This window comes from Salvelinus alpinus, chromosome 4, assembly GCF_045679555.1.
Source record: "Salvelinus alpinus chromosome 4, SLU_Salpinus.1, whole genome shotgun sequence".
In the NCBI taxonomy this organism is placed as follows: Eukaryota; Metazoa; Chordata; class Actinopteri; order Salmoniformes; family Salmonidae; genus Salvelinus; species Salvelinus alpinus.
Window position 1 is genome coordinate 32,325,318 of NC_092089.1, and position 19,676 is coordinate 32,344,993.

A 19,676-nucleotide genomic window follows, 5' to 3' on the forward strand; every position below is an offset into this window, starting at 1 on the left:
GAGAAAGAGGTCAAAGCACAGGGTAGGGCAGTGTGAGCAGAACCAGCTGTGTCGTTTGACTTAGCAAACGAGGATCGGATGTATGATATGATATGTACTATTATGATAGTAGAGCAGTAGTAGTAGTGGTTGTTATGATAGTAGAGCAGTAGTAGTAGTGGATGTTATGATGGTAGAGCAGTAGTAGTAGTGGTTGTTATGATAGTAGAGAAGTAGTAGTGGTTATTATGATAGTAGAGCAGTAGTAGTAGTGGTTATTATGATAGTAGAGCAGTAGTAGTAGTGGTTGTTATGATAGTAGAGCAGTAGTAGTAGTGGTCGTTATGATAGTAGAGCAGTAGTAGTAGTGGTTGTTATGATAGTAATGCAGTAGTAGTAGTTGTTGTTATAATAGTAGAGCATTAGTTGTGGTTGTTATGATGGTAGAACAGCAGTAGTAGTGGTGGTTATGATAGTAGAGCAGTAGTAGTAGTGGTTGTTATGATAGTATTGCAGTAGTAGTGGTTGTTTTGATAGTAGAGCAGTAGTAGTAGTGGTTGTTATGATGGTAGAGCAATAGTAGTGGTGGTTATGATAGTAGAGCAGTAGTAGTGGTTGTTATGATAGTAGAGCAGTAGTAGTGGTTATTATGATAGTAGAGCAGTAGTAGTGGTCGTTATGATAGTAGAGCAGTAGTAGTGGTTGTTATGATAGTAGAGCAGTAGTAGTGGTTTTTATGATAGTAGAGCAGTAGTAGTGGTGGTTATGATAGTAGAGCAGTAGTAGTGGTTGTTATGATAGTAGAGCAGTAGTAGTGGTGGTTGTTATGATGGTAGAGCAGTAGTAGTAGTGGTTGTTATGATAGTAGAGCAGTAGTAGTGGTTATTATGATAGTAGAGCAGTAGTAGTAGTGGTTGTTATGATAGTAGAGCAGTAGTAGTAGTGGTCGTTATGATAGTAGAGCAGTAGTAGTAGTGGTTGTTATGATAGTAATGCAGTAGTAGTAGTTGTTGTTATAATAGTAGAGCATTAGTTGTGGTTGTTATGATGGTAGAACAGCAGTAGTAGTGGTGGTTATGATAGTAGAGCAGTAGTAGTAGTGGTTGTTATGATAGTAGAGCAGTAGTAGTAGTGGTTGTTATGATAGTAGAGCAGTAGTGGTGGTGTTTGTTGTGGTAGTAGAGCAGTAGTAGTAGTGGTGGTTATTATAGTAGAGCAGTAGTAGTAGTGGTTGTTATGATAGTAGAGCAGTAGTAGTAGTGGTTGTTATGATAGTAGAGCAGTAGTAGTGGTGGTTGTTATGATAGTAGAGCAGTAGTAGTGGGTGGTATGATAGTAGAGCAGTAGTAGTAGTGGTGGTTATTATATGTTTCTACACCTGCCGTGCTTCTACACCTGCATTGCTTGCTGTTTGGGGTTTTAGACTGGGTTTCTGTACAGCACTTTGAGATATCAGCTGATGTACGAAGAGCTATATAAATAAATTTGATTTGATTTGATTTGATATTCGAGCAGTAGTAGTAGTGGTTGTTATTATAGTAGAGCAGTAGTAGTAGTGGTTGTTATGATGGTAGAGCAGTAGTAGGGGTGGTTATGATAGTAGAGCAGTAGTAGTGGTTGTTATGATAGTAGAGTAGTAGTAGTAGTGGTCGTTATGATAGTAGAGCAGTCGTAGTGGTTGTTATGATAGTAGAGCAGTAGTAGTGGTTGTTATGATAGTAGAGCAGCAGTAGTAGTGGTCGTTAGGATAGTAGAGCAGTAGTAGTAGTGGTTGTTATGATAGTAGAGCAGTAGTAGTAGTGGTCGTTATGATAGTAGAGCAGTAGTAGTAGTGGTTGTTATGATAGTAGAGCAGTAGTAGTAGTGGTTGTTATGATAGTAGAGCAGTAGTAGTAGTGGTCGTTATGATAGTAGAGCAGTAGTAGTGGTTGTTATAACAGTAGAGCAGTAGTAGTAGTTGTCGTTATGATAGTAGAGCAGTAGTAGTGGTTGTTATGATAGTAGAGCAGTAGTAGTAGTGGTCGTTATGATAGTAGAGCAGTAATAGTGGTTGTTATGATAGTAGAGCAGTAGTAGTAGTGGTTGTTATGATAGTAGAGCAGTAGTAGTAGTGGTTGTTATGATAGTAGAGCAGTAGTAGTAGTGGTCGTTATGATAGTAGAGCAGTAGTAGTGGTTGTTATAACAGTAGAGCAGTAGTAGTAGTGGTCGTTATGATAGTAGAGCAGTAGTAGTGGTTGTTATAACAGTAGAGCAGTAGTAGTAGTGGTTGTTATGATAGTAGAGCAGTAGTAGTGGTTGTTATGATAGTAGAGCAATAGTAGTAGTGGTCGTTATGATAGTAGAGCAGTAGTAGTGGTTGTTATAACAGTAGAGCAGTAGTAGTAGTGGTCGTTATGATAGTAGAGCAGTAGTAGTGGTTGTTATAACAGTAGAGCAGTAGTAGTAGTGGTTGTTATGATAGTAGAGCAGTAGTAGTAGTGGTTGTTATGATAGTAGAGCAGTAGTAGTAGTGGTCGTTATGATAGTAGAGCAGTAGTAGTGGTTGTTATAACAGTAGAGCAGTAGTAGTAGTGGTCGTTATGATAGTAGAGCAGTAGTAGTGGTTGTTATAACAGTAGAGCAGTAGTAGTAGTGGTTGTTATGATAGTAGAGCAGTAGTAGTGGTTGTTATGATAGTAGAGCAGTAGTAGTAGTGGTCGTTATGATAGTAGAGCAGTAGTAGTGGTTGTTATGATAGTAGAGCAGTAGTAGTGGTTGTTATGATAGTAGAGTAGTAGTAGTGGTGGTTGTTTTGATAGTAGAGCAGTAGTAGTAGTGGTTGTTATCACAGTAGAGCAGTAGAAGTGGTGTTTGTTGTGGTAGTAGAGCAGTAGTAGTAGTGGTTGTTATTATATGCTTCTACACCTGCCGTGCTTCTACACCTGCATTGCTTGCTGTTTGGGGTTTTAGGCTGGGTTTCTGTACAGCACTTTGAGATATCAGCTGATGTACGAAGGGCTATATAAATAAATTTGATTTGATTTGATATTCGAGCAGTATTAGTAGTGGTTGTTATTATAGTAGAGCAGTAGTAGTAGTGGTTGTTATGATGGTAGAGCAGTAGTAGGGGTGGTTATGATAGTAGAGCAGTAGTAGTAGTGGTTGTTATGATAGTAGAGCAGTAGTAGTAGTGGTTGTTATGATAGTAGAGCAGTAGTAGTAGTGGTTGGTATGATAGTAGAGCAGTAGTAGTGGTGGTTGTTATGATAGTAGAGCAGTAGTAGTGGGTGGTATGATAGTAGAGCAGTAGTAGTAGTGGTGGTTATTATATGTTTCTACACCTGCCGTGCTTCTACACCTGCATTGCTTGCTGTTTGGGGTTTTAGGCTGGGTTTCTGTACAGCACTTTGAGATATCAGCTGATGTACGAAGGGCTATATAAATACATTTGATTTGATTTGATATTCGAGCAGTATTAGTAGTGGTTGTTATGATAGTAGAGTAGTAGTAGTAGTGGTTGTTATGATAGTAGAGCAGTAGTAGTAGTGGTTGTTATGATAGTAGAGCAGTAGTAGTAGTGGTTGTTATGATGGTAGAGCAGTAGTAGGGGTGGTTATGATAGTAGAGCAGTAGTAGTAGTGGTTGTTATGATAGTAGAGTAGTAGTAGTAGTGGTCATTATGATAGTAGAGCAGTAGTAGTGGTTGTAATGATAGTAGAGCAGTAGTAGTGGTTGTTATGATAGTAGAGCAGCAGTAGTAGTGGTCGTTAGGATAGTAGAGCAGTAGTAGTAGTGGTTGTTATGATAGTAGAGCAGTAGTAGAGGTTTTTATGATAGTAGAGCAGTAGTAGAGGTTGTTATGATAGTAGAGTAGTAGTAGTAGAGGTTGTTATGATAGTAGAGCAGTAGTAGAGGTTGTTATGATAGTAGAGTAGTAGTAGTAGAGGTTGTTATGATAGTAGAGTAGTAGTAGAGGTTGTTATGATAGTAGAGTAGTAGTAGTAGAGGTTGTTATGATAGTAGAGCAGTAGTAGAGGTTGTTATGATAGTAGAGTAGTAGTAGTAGAGGTTGTTATGATAGTAGAGCAGTAGTAGAGGTTGTTATGATAGTAGAGTAGTAGTAGTGGTTGTTATGATAGTAGAGTAGTAGTAGAGGTTGTTATGATAGTATAGCAGTAGAAGTGCTGGTTGTTTTGATAGTAGAGCAGTAGTAGAGGTTGTTATGATAGTAGAGCAGTAGTAGAGGTTGTTATGATAGTAGAGTAGTAGTAGAGGTTGTTATGATAGTAGAGTAGTAGTAGTAGAGGTTGTTATGATAGTAGAGTAGTAGTAGTAGAGGTTGTTATGATAGTAGAGTAGTAGTAGAGGTTGTTATGATAGTAGAGTAGTAGTAGAGGTTGTTATGATAGTAGAGTAGTAGTAGTAGAGGTTGTTATGATAGTAGAGCAGAAGTAGAGGTTGTTATGATAGTAGAGCAGTAGTAGTAGAGGTGGTTATGATAGTAGAGCAGTAGTAGTAGAGGTTGTTATGATAGTAGAGCAGTAGTAGTAGATGTTGTTATGATAGTAGAGCAGTAGTAGTAGAGGTTGTTATGATAGTAGAGCAGTAGTAGTGGTGGTTATGATAGTAGAGCAGTAGTAGTAGTGGTTGTTATGATAGTAGAGCAGTAGTAGAGGTTGTTATGATAGTAGAGCAGGGGTAGTGGTTGTTATGATAGTAGAGTAGTAGTAGTAGTGGTTGTTATGATAGTAGAGCAGTAGTAGTAGTTGTTATGATAGTAGAGTAGTAGTAGTAGAGGTTGTTATGATAGTAGAGCAGTAGTAGTAGAGGTTGTTATGATAGTATAGTAGTAGTAGAGAGGTTGTTATGATAGTAGAGCAGTAGTAGAGGTTGTTATGATAGTATAGCAGTAGAAGTGCTGGTTGTTATGATAGTAGAGCAGTAGTAGTGGTTGTTATGATAGTAGAGCAGTAGTAGTAGTGGTTGTTATGATAGTAGAGCAGTAGTAGTGGTTGTTATGATAGTAGAGCAGTAGTAGTAGGGTTGTTATGATAGTAGAGCAGTAGTAGTAGTGGTTGTTATGATAGTAGAGCAGTAGTAGTGGTTGTTATGATAGTAGAGCAGTAGTAGTAGTGGTTGTTATGATAGTAGAGCAGTAGTAGTGGTTGTTATGATAGTAGAGCAGTAGTAGTAGTGGTTGTTATGATAGTAGAGCAGTAGTAGTGGTTGTTATGATAGTAGAGCAGTAGTAGTAGTGGTTGTTATGATAGTAGAGCAGTAGTAGTGGTTGTTATGATAGTAGAGCAGTAGTAGAGGTTGTTATGATAGTAGAGCAGTAGTAGTAGAGGTTGTTATGATAGTAGAGCAGTAGTAGTAGTGGTTGTTATGATAGTAGAGCAGTAGTAGAGGTTGTTATGATAGTAGAGCAGGGGTAGTGGTTGTTATGATAGTAGAGTAGTAGTAGTAGTGGTTGTTATGATAGTAGAGCAGTAGTAGTAGTGGTTGTTATGATAGTAGAGTAGTAGTAGTAGAGGTTGTTATGATAGTAGAGCAGTAGTAGTAGAGGTTGTTATGATAGTATAGTAGTAGTAGAGAGGTTGTTATGATAGTAGAGCAGTAGTAGAGGTTGTTATGATAGTATAGCAGTAGAAGTGCTGGTTGTTATGATAGTAGAGCAGTAGTAGTAGAGGTTGTTATGATAGTAGAGCAGTAGTAGTAGAGGTTGTTATGATAGTAGAGCAGTAGTAGTAGAGGTTGTTATGATAGTAGAGCAGTAGTAGTGGTTGTTATGATAGTAGAGCAGTAGTAGTAGTGGTTGTTATGATAGTAGAGCAGTAGTAGAGGTTGTTATGATAGTAGAGCAGTAGTAGAGGTTGTTATGATAGTAGAGCAGTAGTAGTAGTGGTTGTTATGATAGTAGAGCAGTAGTAGTGGTTGTTATGATAGTAGAGCAGTAGTAGTAGTGGTGTTATGATAGTAGAGCAGTAGTAGTGGTTGTTATGATAGTAGAGCAGTAGTAGTAGTGGTTGTTATGATAGTAGAGCAGTAGTAGTGGTTGTTATGATAGTAGAGCAGTAGTAGTAGTGGTTGTTATGATAGTAGAGTAGTAGTAGTAGAGGTTGTTATGATAGTAGAGCAGTAGTAGTAGAGGTTGTTATGATAGTATAGTAGTAGTAGAGAGGTTGTTATGATAGTAGAGCAGTAGTAGAGGTTGTTATGATAGTATAGCAGTAGAAGTGCTGGTTGTTATGATAGTAGAGCAGTAGTAGTAGAGGTTGTTATGATAGTAGAGCAGTAGTAGTAGAGGTTGTTATGATAGTAGAGCAGTAGTAGTAGAGGTTGTTATGATAGTAGAGCAGTAGTAGTGGTTGTTATGATAGTAGAGCAGTAGTAGTAGTGGTTGTTATGATAGTAGAGCAGTAGTAGAGGTTGTTATGATAGTAGAGCAGTAGTAGAGGTTGTTATGATAGTAGAGCAGTAGTAGTAGTGGTTGTTATGATAGTAGAGCAGTAGTAGTGGTTGTTATGATAGTAGAGCAGTAGTAGTGGTGGTTGTTATGATAGTAGAGCAGTAGTAGTGGTTGTTATGATAGTAGAGCAGTAGTAGTAGTGGTTGTTATGATAGTAGAGCAGTAGTAGTGGTTGTTATGATAGTAGAGCAGTAGTAGTAGTGGTTGTTATGATAGTAGAGCAGTAGTAGTGGTTGTTATGATAGTAGAGCAGTAGTAGTGGTTGTTATGATAGTAGAGCAGTAGTAGTAGAGGTTGTTATGATAGTAGAGCAGTAGTAGTGGTGGTTGTTATGATAGTAGAGCAGTAGTAGTGGTGGTTATGATAGTAGAGCAGTAGTAGTAGTGGTTGTTATGATAGTAGAGCAGTAGTAGTAGTGGTTGTTATGATAGTAGAGCAGTAGTAGTAGTGGTTGTTATGATAGTAGAGCAGTAGTAGTGGTGGTTGTTATGATAGTAGAGCAGTAGTAGTGGGTGGTATGATAGTAGAGCAGTAGTAGTAGTGGTGGTTATTATATGTTTCTACACCTGCCGTGCTTCTACACCTGCATTGCTTGCTGTTTGGGGTTTTAGGCTGGGTTTCTGTACAGCACTTTGAGATATCAGCTGATGTACGAAGGGCTATATAAATACATTTGATTTGATTTGATATTCGAGCAGTATTAGTAGTGGTTGTTATTATAGTAGAGCAGTAGTAGTAGTGGTTGTTATGATAGTAGAGCAGTAGTAGTAGTGGTTGTTATGATAGTAGAGCAGTAGTAGTGGTTTGTTATGATAGTAGAGCAGTAGTAGTGGTGGTTATGATAGTAGAGCAGTAGTAGTAGTGGTTGTTATGATAGTAGAGTAGTAGTAGTAGTGGTCATTATGATAGTAGAGCAGTAGTAGTGGTTGTAATGATAGTAGAGCAGTAGTAGTGGTTGTTATGATAGTAGAGCAGCAGTAGTAGTGGTCGTTAGGATAGTAGAGCAGTAGTAGTAGTGGTTGTTATGATAGTAGAGCAGTAGTAGAGGTTTTTATGATAGTAGAGCAGTAGTAGAGGTTGTTATGATAGTAGAGTAGTAGTAGTAGAGGTTGTTATGATAGTAGAGCAGTAGTAGAGGTTGTTATGATAGTAGAGTAGTAGTAGTAGAGGTTGTTATGATAGTAGAGTAGTAGTAGAGGTTGTTATGATAGTAGAGTAGTAGTAGTAGAGGTTGTTATGATAGTAGAGCAGTAGTAGAGGTTGTTATGATAGTAGAGTAGTAGTAGTAGAGGTTGTTATGATAGTAGAGCAGTAGTAGAGGTTGTTATGATAGTAGAGTAGTAGTAGTGGTTGTTATGATAGTAGAGTAGTAGTAGAGGTTGTTATGATAGTATAGCAGTAGAAGTGCTGGTTGTTTTGATAGTAGAGCAGTAGTAGAGGTTGTTATGATAGTAGAGCAGTAGTAGAGGTTGTTATGATAGTAGAGTAGTAGTAGAGGTTGTTATGATAGTAGAGTAGTAGTAGTAGAGGTTGTTATGATAGTAGAGTAGTAGTAGTAGAGGTTGTTATGATAGTAGAGTAGTAGTAGAGGTTGTTATGATAGTAGAGTAGTAGTAGAGGTTGTTATGATAGTAGAGTAGTAGTAGTAGAGGTTGTTATGATAGTAGAGCAGTAGTAGAGGTTGTTATGATAGTAGAGCAGTAGTAGTAGAGGTGGTTATGATAGTAGAGCAGTAGTAGTAGAGGTTGTTATGATAGTAGAGCAGTAGTAGTAGATGTTGTTATGATAGTAGAGCAGTAGTAGTAGAGGTTGTTATGATAGTAGAGCAGTAGTAGTGGTGGTTATGATAGTAGAGCAGTAGTAGTAGTGGTTGTTATGATAGTAGAGCAGTAGTAGAGGTTGTTATGATAGTAGAGCAGGGGTAGTGGTTGTTATGATAGTAGAGTAGTAGTAGTAGTGGTTGTTATGATAGTAGAGCAGTAGTAGTAGTTGTTATGATAGTAGAGTAGTAGTAGTAGAGGTTGTTATGATAGTAGAGCAGTAGTAGTAGAGGTTGTTATGATAGTATAGTAGTAGTAGAGAGGTTGTTATGATAGTAGAGCAGTAGTAGAGGTTGTTATGATAGTATAGCAGTAGAAGTGCTGGTTGTTATGATAGTAGAGCAGTAGTAGTGGTTGTTATGATAGTAGAGCAGTAGTAGTAGTGGTTGTTATGATAGTAGAGCAGTAGTAGAGGTTGTTATGATAGTAGAGCAGTAGTAGAGGTTGTTATGATAGTAGAGCAGTAGTAGTAGTGGTTGTTATGATAGTAGAGCAGTAGTAGTGGTTGTTATGATAGTAGAGCAGTAGTAGTGGTTGTTATGATAGTAGAGCAGTAGTAGTGGTTGTTATGATAGTAGAGCAGTAGTAGTGGTGGTTGTTATGATAGTAGAGCAGTAGTAGTGGTTGTTATGATAGTAGAGCAGTAGTAGTAGTGGTTTCTATGATAGTAGAGCAGTAGTAGTGGTTGTTATGATAGTAGAGCAGTAGTAGTGGTGGTTATGATAGTAGAGCAGTAGTAGTGGTTGTTATGATAGTAGAGCAGTAGTAGTGGTGGTTATGATAGTAGAGCAGTAGTAGTAGTGGTTGTTATGATAGTAGAGCAGTAGTAGAGGTTGTTATGATAGTAGAGCAGGGGTAGTGGTTGTTATGATAGTAGAGTAGTAGTAGTAGTGGTTGTTATGATAGTAGAGCAGTAGTAGTAGTGGTTGTTATGATAGTAGAGTAGTAGTAGTAGAGGTTGTTATGATAGTAGAGCAGTAGTAGTAGAGGTTGTTATGATAGTATAGTAGTAGTAGAGAGGTTGTTATGATAGTAGAGCAGTAGTAGAGGTTGTTATGATAGTATAGCAGTAGAAGTGCTGGTTGTTATGATAGTAGAGCAGTAGTAGTAGAGGTTGTTATGATAGTAGAGCAGTAGTAGTAGAGGTTGTTATGATAGTAGAGCAGTAGTAGTGGTTTCTATGATAGTAGAGCAGTAGTAGTGGTTGTTATGATAGTAGAGCAGTAGTAGTAGTGGTTGTTATGATAGTAGAGCAGTAGTAGGGGTTGTTATGATAGTAGAGCAGTAGTAGTGGTGGTTATGATAGTAGAGCAGTAGTAGTAGTGGTTGTTATGATAGTAGAGCAGTAGTAGTGGTTGTTATGATAGTAGAGCAGTAGTAGTAGTGTTGTTATGATAGTAGAGCAGTAGTAGTGGTTGTTATGATAGTAGAGCAGTAGTAGTGTGTTTGTTATGATAGTAGAGCAGTAGTAGTGGTTGTTATGATAGTAGAGCAGTAGTAGTGGTTTGTTATGATAGTAGAGCAGTAGTAGTGGTTGTTATGATAGTAGAGCAGTAGTAGTGGTTGTTATGATAGTAGAGCAGTAGTAGTGGTTGTTATGATAGTAGAGCAGTAGTAGTGGTGGTTATGATAGTAGAGCAGTAGTAGTAGTGGTTGTTATGATAGTAGAGCAGTAGTAGTAGTGGTTGTTATGATAGTAGAGCAGTAGTAGTGGTTGTTATGATAGTAGAGCAGTAGTAGTAGTGGTTGTTATGATAGTAGAGCAGTAGTAGTGGTTGTTATGATAGTAGAGCAGTAGTAGTGGTTGTTATGATAGTAGAGCAGTAGTAGTGGTTTGTTATGATAGTAGAGCAGTAGTAGTGGTGGTTATGATAGTAGAGCAGTAGTAGTAGTGGTTGTTATGATAGTAGAGCAGTAGTAGAGGTTGTTATGATAGTAGAGCAGGGGTAGTGGTTGTTATGATAGTAGAGTAGTAGTAGTAGTGGTTGTTATGATAGTAGAGCAGTAGTAGTAGTGGTTGTTATGATAGTAGAGTAGTAGTAGTAGAGGTTGTTATGATAGTAGAGCAGTAGTAGTAGAGGTTGTTATGATAGTATAGTAGTAGTAGAGAGGTTGTTATGATAGTAGAGCAGTAGTAGAGGTTGTTATGATAGTATAGCAGTAGAAGTGCTGGTTGTTATGATAGTAGAGCAGTAGTAGTAGTGGTTGTTATGATAGTAGAGCAGTAGTAGTGGTGGTTATGATAGTAGAGCAGTAGTAGTAGGGGTTGTTATGATAGTAGAGCAGTAGTAGTGGTTGTTATGATAGTAGAGCAGTAGTAGTAGTTGTTGTTATGATAGTAGAGCAGTAGTAGTGGTAGTTATGATAGTAGAGCAGTAGTAGTGGTGGTTGTTATGATAGTAGAGCAGTAGTAGTAGTGGTTGTTATGATAGTAGAGCAGTAGTAGTGGTTGTTATGATAGTAGAGCAGTAGTAGTAGTGGTTGTTATGATAGTAGAGCAGTAGTAGTGGTTGTTATGATAGTAGAGCAGTAGTAGTAGTGGTTGTTATGATAGTAGAGCAGTAGTAGTGGTTGTTATGATAGTAGAGCAGTAGTAGTAGTGGTTGTTATGATAGTAGAGCAGTAGTAGTGGTTGTTATGATAGTAGAGCAGTAGTAGTGGTTGTTATGATAGTAGAGCAGTAGTAGTAGAGGTTGTTATGATAGTAGAGCAGTAGTAGTGGTGGTTATGATAGTAGAGCAGTAGTAGTAGTGGTTGTTATGATAGTAGAGCAGTAGTAGAGGTTGTTATGATAGTAGAGCAGGGGTAGTGGTTGTTATGATAGTAGAGTAGTAGTAGTAGTGGTTGTTATGATAGTAGAGCAGTAGTAGTGGTTGTTATGATAGTAGAGTAGTAGTAGTAGAGGTTGTTATGATAGTAGAGCAGTAGTAGTAGAGGTTGTTATGATAGTATAGTAGTAGTAGAGAGGTTGTTATGATAGTAGAGCAGTAGTAGAGGTTGTTATGATAGTATAGCAGTAGAAGTGCTGGTTGTTATGATGTTAGAGCAGTAGTAGTAGAGGTTGTTATGATAGTATAGCAGTAGTAGTAGAGGTTGTTATGATAGTAGAGCAGTAGTAGTAGTGGTTGTTATGATAGTAGAGCAGTAGTAGTGGTGGTTATGATAGTAGAGCAGTAGTAGTAGTGGTTGTTATGATAGTAGAGCAGTAGTAGTGGTTGTTATGATAGTAGAGCAGTAGTAGTAGTGGTTGTTATGATAGTAGAGCAGTAGTAGTGGTTGTTATGATAGTAGAGCAGTAGTAGTAGTGGTTGTTATGATAGTAGAGCAGTAGTAGTGGTTGTTATGATAATAGAGCAGTAGTAGAGGTTGTTATGATAGTAGAGCAGTAGTAGTAGAGGTTGTTATGATAGTAGAGCAGAAGTAGTAGTGGTTGTTTTGATAGTAGAGGATTAGTAGTGGTTGTTGTGATAGTAGTTTCATTGCATTCGTCTCTGCTAAATTATTTTTTAATCCCTCAATGAATCATACATCTGTTACCTGTCTGTCCATCACTATGGTTACACAAGCAGTCTCCCTATCAGCCAATAGGGCCCCCTGTGCTTGTGTGTAGGCTAGTATTCATTAATGAGAAAGACAAACATGCTGGCTCCCCTGTAGGTCAGCAGATGAGAATCCCCTAACCCACCTGAGCCTACCACCATGATATAGATTCTGGCCATCCTTCCACCACATTTAAATTATTCTAATCTCCAAGCTCTCCCTTCTCTCTTCTTCTCCTTCGCTTCTCTCTAATGTGTCACATTTACCCCTTTTTCTCTCCTCTCATCCTCTTCAAACTGAAGAGTGTACCTGCTGTTTGTCATAATGACACAATCTCTGCCTCTCGTCCTCCGTCTCTGCATCCCTCGTTCCCTCGCTCCTCTCTTTCCCCTGGCACACTGTGGTCGTGGACAGAGAAAGATTTCCTCTCTCCTTCTCTTTCCCTCTCTCCCACTATATATAACTACCTCTGCTTCTCTCCCTCATTCCTTCTTTCATCCCTCTCTTTCAATTTACTTATTTTTATCCTCTCTCCCTCTTCTCTTCCCTCTTCCTGTCTCTTTCTCTCTCCTCTCTTTATTTGCCCTCAGTTCTAGGGTTATAATGTTTTGAGGCTTATTTTACATCTATTTTATTTGTCATTGTTCAGCTCCTCCTCTTCTACCCCCCTCTCTCTCTTTCTTTAACTCTCTCTCCTCCTCCTTCTCTTCTCATTTTGCCGTACTTTTGAAGCTTGACAAAACAGGCCTTTACAATTGTTGACCATTGACCTTGAGGAGTCACCTTGAATGAGAAGCAAACAGAGGGCCTGAGGACCTCCCTTTAGTGCTAATGAAACACACACACACACACACACACACACACACACACACACACACACACACACACACACACACACACACACACACACACACACACACACACACACACACACACACACACACACACACACACACACACACACACACACACACACACACAGACACTCTCTCTCAAACACATACACACGTGCACACACACACACACACACACACACACACACACACACACACACACACACACACACACACACACACACACACACACACACACACACACACACACACACACACACACACACACACACACACACACACACACACACACACACACACACACACACACACACACACAGACACTCTCTCTCAAACACATACACACGTGCACACACACACACACACACACACACACACACACACACACACACACACACACACACACACACACACACACACACACACACACACACACACACACACACACACACACACACACACACACACACACACACACACACACACACAGCTAACACTAACCCTCCTCTCCTGTCCTCCTCTCTTCTCCTCCAACCTCTCCCTACTTCCTAACCCTCCTCTCATGTTCTCCTCTCTCCTCGTCCTCCAACCTCCCCTTACTCCTTAATCCTCCACTCCTGTTCTCCTCTCTACTCCTCCTCCTCCAACCTCCCCCTACTCCCTAACCCTCCACTCCTGTCCTCATCTCTCCTCCTCCTCCAACCTCTCCCTACTCCCTAATCCTCCACTCCTGTTCTCCTCTCTACTCCTCCTCCTTCAACCTCTCCCTACTCCCTAACCCTCCACTCATGCTCTCCTCTATCCTCGTCCTCCAACCTCCCCCTACTCCCTAACCCTCCACTCTACTCCTGTCCTCCTCTCTTCTCCTCCTCCAACCTCCCCCTACTCCCTAATCCTAACTCCTCCTCCTTCACCTTCTTTTCCCCTTCCCTCCCCAATTCTCTCCTTTGCATGAATCCCTTTCTGCCTGCCTCCTCTTCACCTCCTTTTGCACCCTCTCTTCATCTCTCTCTGTCCCTCTCCCTATCAAACATCTCTCTCTGTCCCTCTCCCTATCCCACATCTCTCTCTGTCCCTCTCCCTATCCCCCAACTCTCTCTGTCCCTCTCCCTATCCCCCATATCTCTCTGTTCATCTCTCTATCCCCATCTCTCTCTGTCCCTCTCCCCTCCCCCATATCTCTGTGTCCCTCTCCCTATCCCCAATCTCTCTCTTGCCCTCTCCCAATCCCCCATCTCTCTCTGTCCCTCTCGCTATCCCCCATCTCTCTGTCCCTCTCCCTATCCCACATCTCTATCTGTCCCTCTCCCTATCCCACATCTCTATCTTGCCCTCTCCCTATCCCCCATCTCTCTCTGTCCCTACCCCTATTCCCCTTCTCCCTGTTTCACTCCCCTCTCCCCCCTCCCCAGATGAGATTGAGATGCTGGAGCGTCTGTGGCTGTCTGGTATCTGTCACAATGATAAGATTGAGGTGATGAGCAGTAAGCTGGACATAGACAACATGGCGGGTGTCTTCTACATGCTGCTGGTGGCTATGGGGCTCAGTCTGCTGGTATTTGCCTGGGAGCACCTGGTCTACTGGAGGCTCAGACACTGCATGGCTACCAGCTCTGGGAGACTGGACTTCCTACTGGCCATCAGTAGGGTGAGTTTGTGTGGTGGGAAATGGTGTGTGTGTGTTTGGGGGGGTGTCAAGAGATAGAGGTATCTTATGTATGTGTGTCAGTGTGTTCGTGTGCATGTGTCCGTGCGCGTGTGATGTGTATGTGTGTGACGTGTATGTTGAGGTCAATTCCATTTCCACTCAGACAATTCCCAGGATTCATTGGAATTCAATTCCTCTCACACTCAGGATGTATGGTAACCTTGACGATGACATTGATAGAAACAACACATACTAATATATATTATGCATACAGCTCGACTGATAACTGCTCGTCCCTCAGTCACATAGGGCATGTTTGATTTGATTCTATTAATACATGATTGAATGTTCATTACCATTCCCCGCTTGTTCTCTATCTCTCCCTCTCTACCAGGGCATGTACAGTTGTTGTAGCTTTGAGGATGAAACCACGCCGGGCGGGGCCAAATCCTCGATGGCTATGCTACCCCACCATCATGGCACCATGGTAACAGTCCCGCCCCCGCCACACTTGGTCAGTGCGTCGTCAACCAACCCGGCCCTGACCATGGCGCAGCAGCAACAGCAGCAACAGTCACAGCCCGTCTACAAAACACAGCTACCTGGATCCCCTCCCACCGTGGTGCATTCTGGGACGGCGCTGGGACCCTCCAACACTCCCATGCTGGGGGCGCCCCTGCCCTGCTCCACATTCCTCCCCCGGCCCGATCGCAGACTGGCTGTGGTGGACCGCTGGAGGCTGCCCAAGGCCGGGACCGCCACCAACCCCATGGCTGTCCGCGGGGCCGTCGCAGACATGGGGCCCTTCCCCCAGAAAGTGGCTCCGACCTGGGGCACGACAGCTGGAGGAGTGGGGGTTGGTGGTGGTGGTGGTGGGGGGCTGGATGGATATAAACGCTACTATGGACCCATCGACCCTGAGGGTCTGGGGCCCTGTATGGACCAGCCGGCAGGGTCCCAGACCCCCAAAACAGCCCCCAGGAGTCACCCTCAACCTCCTCCTGCCACTGTGGCCTTCTACTCAGAGAAAGGTCCTGACCAGGGGGTGGGGAAGAGGGTGGTGGGAGGTGGTGGTGCTGGGTGTCAGGGGAAGGGAGGGGTCAAACCTTTGGGGACGCCTCGGCTGCCTCCTAAAAGCCAAGCCGTGGGCGTGACCCCAGTCCCTCTGCCCACTAACCCCCCGCTGCCACAACCCTCCCCCCCTCTCCCCTCATCCTTTTGGAGGAAGCGCCGGCCCAAGAAGCCCAAAGAGCCAGGCGGGCCTCTGTACGAGAACATCCTACCACTGGGGCGCAGGGGAGGAGGAAGGGATGGAGCGAGGGACGGTGGAGGGAGGAGGGGACACCCCCTCTCTCCTCCTCTCCCGCTCCCCGTAACCGTGCCCATGTCCCCCACCTACACTCCCCCTTCCCCCTCCACCTCACTCCCCTACACCAGCTCAACTTCCTCCTCTTCCTCTAACACATCGTCCACCTCTTCCTCTACCTCCTCCTCTCGCTCCTCCTCTCCTTCCTCCTCCTCCTCCTTGACCTCTCAGAGCACGCGGGAAGGTTTGGACGCAGAGGAGGATGATGAGGATGAGGAGCTGACAGAGGAGTCCAGTCTTCTCCTGGGGAGGGGGAGGGACAGACAGCGTTCAATTATCTCCTCTCGCTCTCTCAGTCACGGGCGCCAGCCACCACCTATACCACCCCGAAAACCACACCCTGCCCGAGGGGAGAGAGACAGGGAGAGGGAGAGAGGAGGTAGCCAGTTGGCCCAGTTACAGGAGTGGTGGGCGGGCTGGGGTGAGAGAGAGAGGGATCGCAGTGGAGGAGGAGGAGATGACGAGAGGAAACGAGAGAAGAAGAGGAGGAAAGATAAAGAGAAGAAGAAAAAGAAGAAGAAGAGGAAAAAGAGGGAGGAGAGGGAACGAGAGAGAGACAAAGAGAGGAAGAGACGGAAGGTGAAAAAGAAGCGGAAGAAGAAGGCGCTGAAGACGAAGAAGAGGAAGAAATCGACTGGGCGTTCCGAGCAAGAAGAGGGGGATGTGGAGGCAGATAGGGATGGAGAGGGGGATGGAGGGAGAGAAGGAGGGATGCCAGACTACTCTTCCTTTCCAACCCAGTATCGTAGTACGTTTGGGGAGAAAGGGAGAGATTCAGCATGGGCAGGAGAGAGGGAGCGAGGAAGGAGGGAGGGAGAAGAGGAAGAGGGGGGTGATAGAGAGGAGGATAGCAGCAGGAGCAGGGAGAGGCAGCCCAAATCATCCCGTTCCCACTCCAGACATCGACCCCCCAGTAAGCGCTACCCCAAACTCCCCTCCTCGGTCAAGTTCTGGGTGAGCGGAGGAAACGGGGAAGGGGGGGACCCCAACTCTGGAACACCCCCCTCCTCCCTCCCTCCCCTCATCCCACTCTCCAAGAGGCGGAGGAGTGGAGGGGTGGAGGGAGGGAGAGAAGGAGAGAAGAGGCCTCTGTTGATGCACTATGAGAAAGGCAGGGCTAACACCCAGGAGGGGCTCTCCTTCCATGAGTGGGACTCTGAGGAGGATGATGAGCAAGATGTGGAGGAGGAGAGGCAGAGAGACAGAGCGAGGGAACGGGTGGAGGAGAGGGTGAGGAGGGCGGGTGGGAGAGGTGCTGTGTCAGAGTCAGAAAGAGACAGGGCGAGAGCAGAGGAGAGTTACTCTGATGAGGGCTCATCAGGGGAGTTTGGGCGATTTGAGAGGTATTGGGAGGGGAGGGAGGGGAGGGAGGGTAGTGGGGGGGCTGGAGGACCAGGGAATAGTGGGATAGCGGGGATAGGGGGAGGGAGCTGGTTTTTCGGCACATACCCCTCCAGAGAGAAAGGGGGCAGCATCAACAGCAGAGACGACTCTATACTAGGGCGAGTGGAGGGCAGGGGCAGGGCGGGGGGAGATTCTTGGGGTTCAGGGCCAGGAGTAGGGTGGGCGTCAGGGGGAGGGAGTGGAGGTCTGGGGTCCCAGTGGCCCCCCCCTCCAGCAAACCTCCCGCCCCCCCGACGGTACTGGTCTGTGGACAAACTCCCAATGAAGGGAGAGAAGAAGTGGAAAAGGGGAGGAAGGGGGAAGGGCAAGGGACGCACACGAGACAGAAACCAGGGGTCTGGGGTGTCATGTTCATGTAGCCAGTACCCACACCCCCATGTGCACCCGCACCCCCAAGGGCGGTCACACGGCCATGGGAACAGAGGAAGCACGGCCCTGTCCCACAGCCAGGAGGAGCTGCTCCCCCACTGCCACAGCTTCAGCGGGGGCTCACGGCCCAAACCCCCTCCCAAACCAGACCAGGGCCAGGCCAAGTCAGGCAGCCAGGCAAGCCTCAGCACACAGCAGCCAGGAGGGATAGTGGACCACCCCCCTCAGCCCTCCCTCTCGCCCCCTCAACCCCTACCTAGTGCCCCTTCCTCATCCTCCTCCCTGCCGGTGCCCATCCCTCCTCCTCCCTCCTCGTCCTCTGCCTCGGCCAGTGCTAAGCTCCTGTACCAGAGACTACGATCAGTGCCTCAGCCCGGACGCTTCTACTCCCCCCACCTGCCACTCAAGGCCAAGAGCCTATGCTCCCGACGAGGCTCCGCCCATTTCTCCAGCCTGGAGAGCGAGGTATGACAGGGGGAGACGAGAGAGGGAGACACTCGAGCCGACACCGGTGCCGCTGAAACCACTGACGTCATGGCAACTGTTACCAACGGCGGTGCCATGGCAACGTTGGATGCCACGGCAACTGAGACTGCTGTTATGGCGACTACAAATGACCATCAGCTAGTGACCATCGCTACAGGAACAACTAGGGATGACTGTACCATGGCTGTGGATGAAAGTGGAACCATAGTAACCCGGTCCCTGGTGCGTGTTCTGGTGAGGGCCACGGTGAGGCGCCACACCAGGGTCACCTACATCCGCCTGGAGGGGTCCCATGACACCGAGAGTGAGGGCGAGGCCATGTCGTCTGGGGCAATAGCAGCTCCAGAACTCCTCCTCCGGTCGGAACTGAGCTTTGTGATGTCATCGTCGGTCCTCCTCTCTTCCCCCAGTCAGAACAATGGATAAGACAAGTCTCCAAACTGTGAGTAATGATGTCATGTTTACACACACACACACACACACACACACACACACACACACACACACACACACACACACACACACACACACACACACACACACACACACACACACACACACACACACACACACACACACACACACACAAACACACGCACACGCTCGTCTCCCTCCCTCTGGCTTCTCATTGAACACACCTCGTTGGTAGCGGAGAGACCGGCCTGCTCCTGTAAGGATCCAACGACTGGTTAACACTCCCACAGACTCTAGCTCTCCTGCTCCCATTGGCTGAGGGACATGTCACATCATCCCCTTTTGAATTGGATTGGTAGACTGCATCCTCACGTTGGAGAGATCCCCCCCTTCATCTCTCTCCCCTTTTGTAAGTTGGTTGATATAAAAGCAATGCAGTCGCCTCTCTCTTACACACGCTCTGTCTGGCTTCCCATCTCTCATTGGCCAGTGAGGACAGTGACATCACTTTGACCTCATGACATCTTCAGGGCCATCTAGCGTGACCGAAGCCCCCCGGAAGGGAAGGATACCAACCCCTGTGATGTCATGTTTACTACAAACCCTTTTGCCCAATTAGATTTAACAGGAGACTTTCTCCGCCACCTCATTGGAGCCTGTCCTTTCTCCTCTGGTCCGATCAGAACTCAGAACAGAGACTCTTGTCATTCCGCTGACGAGCACGATGACATCACTGTGTTCCAGACACAAACGGAACATTCAGAAGAAAAAAAGACATGTAGCGAGATCTTTCTTTCCCGTCTGTCTTTTCGTTTCTTTCTTCTCCTTATAGCTTCTTTGTTATTCTATCTATCTATGTGTTGTTCTGTTAGTATTTCAAGCAGCAGGGAGGTCGGCTGGGGCTGAACTTGGACGTGAGAAACGTTTGGAAAGCAGTGCCAAATTTCTACTCCACAGCTTTTAAGCCAAATTGGTTTCCAGTCTGTTTTCATGAGTATATCTGTATAGTATTTCACACGTGAGCAAATCAGCATTCTCTATTAGGAGAGAGGATGGAGGGAATTATTGGTTGCCATATCTACAGTTGGCACTAGATGGCTGCATAATATTCAAATAAGCTTGAGAGGACTGAGTGAGAATCTCTGAGCTGAGTCGATTTGACATTACATTGAAGATGTAAAACATTAGGTTATTATGTGGAGGAATCAGGACAGCTTAGCTTTAGTCATTAGGAGTAATGGGTCATTGAAACCCTGAGCAGTGTATTTTAAAATAGTTCTCATGGCCTTTCATTCCCTCCTGCTTGGAAGACACACTCAGTGTGAAGGAGATGCATCTTATGAAGC

General features: G+C 44.5%; 2 protein-coding genes across 2 annotated transcripts in view; both read left to right on the forward strand.

The window, feature by feature from the left end:
* The window catches only part of LOC139572564 (glutamate receptor ionotropic, NMDA 2D), a 229,668-nt gene extending 211,767 nt beyond the window's left edge, over positions 1-17,901 (forward strand). The window contains exons 15-16 of the mRNA XM_071395274.1: positions 14,056-14,291; positions 14,686-17,901. Of these exons, the coding sequence (XP_071251375.1) occupies positions 14,056-14,291; positions 14,686-17,901 (3,452 nt within the window). The remainder of the gene's footprint in view (positions 1-14,055; positions 14,292-14,685) is intronic.
* Positions 17,902-18,251: 350 nt separating this feature from the next.
* The window catches only part of prkcg (protein kinase C, gamma), a 108,552-nt gene continuing 107,127 nt past the window's right edge, over positions 18,252-19,676 (forward strand). Inside the window, exon 1 of the mRNA XM_071395054.1 lies at positions 18,252-18,358. The gene's annotated coding sequence lies outside the window, so the exon portion shown is untranslated. The remainder of the gene's footprint in view (positions 18,359-19,676) is intronic.